The following is a 6920-nucleotide window of genomic DNA, read 5'->3' as shown; positions in this document are numbered from 1 at the left end:
GTGAGGGCTACAGTAAATTGGGGCAATGGATCAAATAAGAAGTAGATCATAGGTTTCCTGAGCATTTATAATATGCCACACAGCATACTAAGCATTTTATATTTATTTCTCATTTAAGTTTATCATTATCAGAAAGAATTCTATGGTCTTGATTTTGAAAGTTAGATATTGATGCAATGGTAAAAATTTCTGTTTTTTCTTTCATCAGATTTTGTCTTATAGTCATGCCTGTATATTTGGGTTGGACTTTATTAACACGTAAAATGTGAGAATCAAATTTCTTGAGTCAGAACATGTTAACCAAGAGAAGCCAATGAAACATTTTATATTTAACATATCTAGACTCTGTTCATGGTGCTGATACTCTCTTGAGTCTGTTACCTTTGGTTCCATACAGCCACATGAAGACTTTTTGGCACTGAGATGTTATAAAGTGTTTTCTATGTTATGTGTCTTATTCTCTCCACTGTAGATTTTCTGAGTGTAGAAACTGTGCTTCCTGTGATACAGTGAATCCTTCCTGAGTAGGAGCTTCTTGAGATTAGGGCTTATTCAGGTATTATTTGGAAATGATTGGTTTGATTTTCTCCTTTCTACACTGTGTGTCCTAGAAGATACCCTGCCTGACCTCAACATATTTCATTATGCATCAAGATCCATCTATTAAGAAACACTTGACCAGGCTTTCTTAGCACCACCGATTATTAAAGGGAGCTAGAATAGGACTGCAAAATGAAGCTGTGACTTTGGCTATCCTGTATAGAACAAAGCTGAGACTTTGTATAGATTATATTATATAGATTGATCCATTGGAGTTCAGACTGAAAGAAAATGGAAATCTTCTAAACTATGTGAACCCAGTGATCAATTTTCTTTTTATGTTTTGGAGAAGAAAGATGTTTGATCTTCAGCAACCATAATAAACAGGTGGAGGATGAAGCTACAGATTTTCTTTCTTAGGTATTATAGAGACATAAATGACATGGAGACTACTCCTACCTTTGTGGAATTTTAATGCCCAATAAAATCTTGGGCAGAAGAATGATGTGGGAAAACTGGACAACTGTCAATGAATTTGTTCTTATGAGCTTCTCAACCTTGTCCTCTGAGCTACAGGCTCTACTGTTTCTCCTATTTTTGATCATTTACTTGGTTACACTAATGGGCAATGTCCTCATTGTCGTGGTCACTACAGCTAATTCTGCTCTGCAAAGTCCTATGTACTTCTTCCTCAGAAATTTATCCTTTCTAGAGATAGGTTTCAATTTGGTCATTGTGCCCAAGATGCTGGAGACCCTTATCATTCAAGACACAACCATCTCCTTCCTTGGCTGTGCCACTCAAATGTACTTCTTCTTCTTCTTTGGGGCTGCTGAGTGCTGCCTCCTGGCCACAATGGCATATGACCGCTACGTGGCCATCTGTGACCCCTTGCGCTACCCAGTTATCATGGGCCTCAGGTCCTGTGCCCGACTGGCAGCTGCATCTTGGTTCTCAGGGTTTCCAGTGGCCACTGTGCAAACCACATGGATTTTCAGTTTCCCTTTTTGCGGCCCTAACAGGGTGAACCACTTCTTCTGTGACAGCCCCCCTGTCATTGCACTGGTCTGTGCTGATACCTCTTTGTTTGAACTGGAGGCCCTGACAGCAACTGTCCTATTTATTCTCTTTCCATTCTTGCTGATCCTGGGGTCCTATGTCCACATCCTTTCCACTGTTTTCAGGATGCCCTCAGCTGAGGGGAAACACAAGGCCTTCTCAACCTGCTCCTCCCATCTTCTAGTTGTTTCCCTCTTTTACAGTACAGCCATCCTCACATATTTCCGACCCCGCTCTAGCACCTCTCCTGAGAACAAGAAGCTGCTGTCACTTTCTTATACAGTGGTGACTCCCATGCTGAACCCCATCATCTACAGTTTAAGGAATAATGAAGTGAAGGCTGCCCTAAGGCAAGTCATCCGCAGAACTATGGGCCTTCAGAAGCTATGACTAACTTAGATGGAAACTGAAGGGGTAAAATGCAAGGACAAAGGAAAGAAAATTGAATTTCTCACATGAGTTTTTAAATCTGTACTTTTTCCAGGAACACACAGTATGTCCCCTGCAAGTTTGGACTTTCTGCTAGAATTCATTTCTGAGTGAAAGAACAGGGAGCCGGGGACTTAGATCAGTGGTTCTGCCGCCTGCCTCTGAGTGAAAGAACATGAGTAATGAAAGCAGTAATATAGCAGGCTCTGTATTCTGTGAGATTGTAGTAGCAATATCTCTAAGGATACTGCTAGTTTACATAAATTAGGATCCTCTGAAAGTTGGAAAATTCACTAAAATCCACTCTCTGTTTTAACTTTGAAACTCTGTATCAATTTCATTTTATAATTCTCTACTTTACTTTCCTGTTTTATCCAAAAATCCTACCTGAATATTTCTAAGGTGTCTTTATTTATAAAGTAATTAAAACAACAGTACTAATGATGATAAATAAAAGTGTTTTTTCATTCTTTTACTTGTTTTTATAAACAAATTTTGAGTTTGCACTCAAAATTTCAACAAAGTTTCATTCAGTAATCTGTGCATATCAGTCAGGCCTAGGGTATGCCCTAACAACACTATGGTAAAAAAACAAATTCCTTGCCTCATGGAATTTATACTCCAGTAAGAAAGAAAATGAAAACAGACTTCAAATCTTCAAAGGCTTATAATCTGCATGTGTTTAGAGGGGTAGCAATTGATGACTGCATAGCCTACCATCATTGGTCTGTGCCTCATCTGGAGAAAGACTACTCCACACTGACAACTGCCTAACTCAAATTATCCACATGGGATATATAAGTTGCTTGACAGAAAGGTTATAAAGAACTCTCTAGTCAAGCATAAATAGAGAAGGTATTGGAATCTTCTGTAAACCACTCAAAGATGCTTTGTTGATTCAACTTTTTTTCTGTATTATTGTGATTGGATGAAATCAACTGCTCCTTTCAAGCTTGTATGTCAATCATTCTACCTACATAACAGACTCTGATTTTTCCCAATGAACATAGTAATACTCCCAGGAAATAACAATCTTGGGGTAAAGGCAGTATAACTTTGTGTAATTCCCAATAATTCATTGATAATTACAGAGTAAATAGTATTTATTGCATAAGTGTGTTCTTTCCATCAACTCTACAAAATAGAACCTATCTGGTAAATGGATAAACAAATTGAGATAGGTACCTATAATGGATTATCGCTCAACAATAAAAAGAGACAATTAATAAATACAAGATGAATGCACACCAAATGCATCATGTTATATAAAAGTCAGACTGAAAAATATACTCAGGATATATTTACATGAAATTTTTAAAAAGGCAAATATATAGCAACAGCAGATCAAATGATTGCTAGAGAGTAGAAGGAAAAGGAATACATTGACTGAAAGGAGGCACCATAGACTTTTCACAGTAATGAAAATCTTTTATGTCATGTGTAGTGGTGGTTAACGTACTGCTTACATTTGTTAAAACTGAACCTCAATGTGAACACAATTCATCAAGAGAAACAGTTGGCTCCTGGTGGTATGTTGATTACACTGGACCCCTTCTATCACTCAGAACTCAGTATTTTGTCCTCATAGAAATAGAGTCATAGTGTTCCTCCTTTATTGTGGTGAGATAAAATGTAGTAGACTCAAGTTGATTGAATTTATGTCACTTCTCATTCCAACATCCAGAAACATTTGACTTGATAGAATTGCAAAATTGGCCTGCTAAAGTCTTAGTAGCCACACCAGCTAAGAGGCAACCTCTAAGAGAAGTCCTGTCTAATAAATGCAGTATATACTTTTTAAATAGTTCTCAATATATGCTCCTGTATCTACAATTTCTAGAATTCAAAGGTTGATAAATCTAGGGATATAGTTGGAGTGGCTTCTTAGATTATTCAGCAAGTAACCCTTTGCAGACATTTTGCTACCCATCTTTACATTCTTCGGGAATGTAGATTAACTGATTTAGGATTCCTAGTATCTCAAAAATGAATGCCTTGAGACGGGGATTTAGCTCAGTGGTTTTGCCGCCTGCTGCACAAGCGCAAGGACCCGAGTTCCATCCTCGGTACCAAAGAAAAAAAAAATGCCTTCACGATGGTCCTGAACCACTGAAAGTCCTAATGAATTAGAAACAGCTAGTGCTCACTGGTAATGTGGTCCTCTTATTACTGAATTCATAGGCAGACGTAGGTAAAATCACTGTATTCCCTGAAGTGACTGATCTTATTTCCAAACACAAATTTGGTTGCTGAAATTTGCTGGTGGTAAAGAAGATTGAGCTGAGAATCCAGAGGATTCACTGGCATATCTTATCACATTTCCTTGATCAACAGCTCCAGCCAAAAAGAAACTGCAGAAGTCCAATAAAAAGGGATCATCAAGAACTCAAATTTCCAGGAAAAATGTTTTAAGTCATGATAGGAGATGAACCCCAGCAAATATAGAATAAGACAGAAAATAATAAATTAATAAAAGGTAGTGAAAGAAAAAGTTGTAATTATCAATTTTGGTCTGGTAACCCATAAACTATAGAAGTGTGTCTCCTACTAATTATTTTCTTTTTTCACCCCTTTTCCCAATTTCCTCATATAAGTAATCCCAGTGGAAGCTATTCTTTCAGGTATCAAGTGTGACTTATTTGACATCACACTGCTACAATAAACTTGTTGATGGAAATGTATAAGTTCCCTATATTAAGAACATGAATTAATCACTGGACAAAGAACAAGTAGATGCTGAGGGCCAAAGAGCAATCACTTGCTCTTCACCTTCAGCTTCCTTTCACGCATTCATTCTCTGTCCTTTCTCACCTTGCTCTGAACTTCAAAATGTTTGTTGTTTTCTATGAATTGTACAGAGAAACTCCCTTGTACTCAGGCTTCTAATTGGAATGCAGTAGTGAGGATCAGAAGGTAGATAGGAATTAATCTTGAAATATTTCTTGCCAGGGCTTGCTCACTTTCATCTAACCTAGTCCACAGCTCTTGTCTGGTGGACTTTGCATACAGCTACCCTTTCTAGGTCCTCTTGGTCTTTCAGGTCTAGGTTTGATTACAGCTTCCCACTTTTGCTAGCCCTGGGATGTGTCATTATTTCTTACTGATTTACAAAATCACATATTCACTCTTATGAAAGTACATACTGAAAAAAAAGAAAAAAAAGGAAAGTACATACTGATGGATAAGATCCTCCTATTTCTAAAAGGAATACGATAAGGTCAGAAGGGCTCATATATTCTGGTTGATTGTACTCATGCTCTTCATTACTCACACATACAGGTACACATGCATGCACATACACATAGCATCTATTTCATGATAAGTGATTAATATTTCTAAAGTTTTATTATTTTATGTTTTGAAAAAATTCAGAAATACTAAAATACAAAGAACTTGGAGTAAGATCTTAGATATATGAATATAAAATTAATATATTATATATAAATGATATCTTTTATAAGGCTTACAAAATATGAATGTTTCTCAGGAAATTTCCTAAATCTTGAGTGTCAAAGACTGAAGCAGAAGAAAGCAGATCTGTCTTATTGTTCCTTGAATTGTTATGCTTCTTCTACAAAGGAAGTGCTAAAGAATAAAGAGTAGATCCATAGACAAGTCTCAAGGCTGAGAATCTTAGCACATTTAGATTTTCAAGGAAGTAAACTACCCAGCCAGTTTTAACATGTAGGAAGTCAGAAAGGTCTCTGAGTCAGTGAGTGATTTTAAATCTGCATAAGAAGTTCCCTGTGGCTACTTTTCTCAGTGCTCCCTTCACATCCTTGTTTCTCAGGCTGTAGATTAAGGGATTAAGCATGGGGGTCACCACTGCATAGAAAACAGACACCAGTTTCTTCTGCTCTTTGGAAGATTTGGATGTCATGTAGGTGATGATTCCTGACCCATAAAAAAGGATGACAACCATGAGGTGGGAGCCACAGGTAGAAAATGCCTTGAGCCTTCGTGCAGCTGACTTCATCTTGACCACAGTCACTATGATGTAGCCATAGGATACAAGAATTAGGGAAACAGGTATAAGAAGAATCACAACCCCCATGAGAAAAATGGCCATCTCTGAAGTGTGAGTATCTGTGGATGCCAGAATCAACAACGCAGGGGCCTCACAAAAGAAATGTGCAATGCTGTTGCTGCCTTGGTAGGGCAGCCTTAGTGTGAAAGTGGTGTCCACCACAGACACTATAATGCCACTGGTCCATGATCCTGTGGCCAGCTGGATACACACTCTCCAGGTCATGATGATAGGGTAGTGCAAGGGGTTGCAGATTGCCACACACCTATCATAGGACATCACTGCCAAAAGGATACACTGTGCACACCCGAAAATGAGGAAGAGGAAAAGTTGAGCTGCACATCTTGTGAATGAAATTACCTTCTTTCTGGAAAGTAGGTGGACTAGGGCCTGAGGAACTATGTTTGTGGAGAAACAGAGGTCAGCCAGAGACAAGTTGCAGAGAAAGAAATACATAGGTGTATGAAGCCGGGAGTCAACCTGAACAAGGGACATGAGGAGCAGATTTCCAATCACAGTGACCAGGTAGACACCCAGGAATAAGAAGAATAGCAGCAGTTGGGTATTCAGGTCATCAGAGAGTCCCAGAAGAAGGAATTCTGCCACCTGTGTCTGATTGGTCTGTCTCATAGTTTGTCTCCCTTTTCAGCAAGAAGTCACTATATGGTAAACATAGATGTGCATAACCTGTAAAATTATATAATTTGAGTTGAAGGGCTTACATATAGCCCCAATTACTATAAACCATTTTTTAAAATTAACTTTATAATGCCTTTAGAAGATGATCATGCTGCTTAAACTGGGAACATTCTTAGTGTTGCACAATAGAATATCACAATTCCAAAAATAGGACAATGAATGAAGA

General features: G+C 38.1%; 2 protein-coding genes across 2 annotated transcripts; one reads left to right on the top strand and one right to left on the bottom strand.

Moving 5' to 3' along the window:
• The first annotated feature begins 1041 nt into the window (after window positions 1-1041).
• Or10a4 (olfactory receptor family 10 subfamily A member 4) lies at window positions 1042-1989 on the top strand. The gene has a single exon (XM_004863419.1). The coding sequence runs from the start codon at window positions 1042-1044 to the stop codon at window positions 1987-1989; it is 948 nt and encodes a 315-aa protein (XP_004863476.1).
• Window positions 1990-5737: 3748 nt separating this feature from the next.
• Window positions 5738-6685, bottom strand: Or2d2 (olfactory receptor family 2 subfamily D member 2). Its single transcript, XM_004863420.1, has one exon. The coding sequence runs from the start codon at window positions 6683-6685 to the stop codon at window positions 5738-5740; it is 948 nt and encodes a 315-aa protein (XP_004863477.1).
• Window positions 6686-6920: the final 235 nt, after the last annotated feature.

Source organism: Heterocephalus glaber, unplaced genomic scaffold (assembly GCF_053883595.1).
Source record: "Heterocephalus glaber isolate CG9 unplaced genomic scaffold, H.glaber_assembly_v1.0 deba00001428, whole genome shotgun sequence".
Lineage (NCBI taxonomy): Eukaryota > Metazoa > Chordata > Mammalia > Rodentia > Bathyergidae > Heterocephalus > Heterocephalus glaber.
The sequence above is the reverse complement of the archived record's forward strand: the minus strand, read 5'-3'. Positions and strand labels throughout refer to the sequence as shown.

What these genes read in the sequence shown, in the direction of transcription:
- Or2d2 (XM_004863420.1), bottom strand. Translation starts at nt 6,685, where the DNA reads ATGAGACAGACCAATCAGACACAGGTGGCAGAATTCCTTCTTCTGGGA.
- Or10a4 (XM_004863419.1), top strand. Translation starts at nt 1,042, where the DNA reads ATGATGTGGGAAAACTGGACAACTGTCAATGAATTTGTTCTTATGAGC.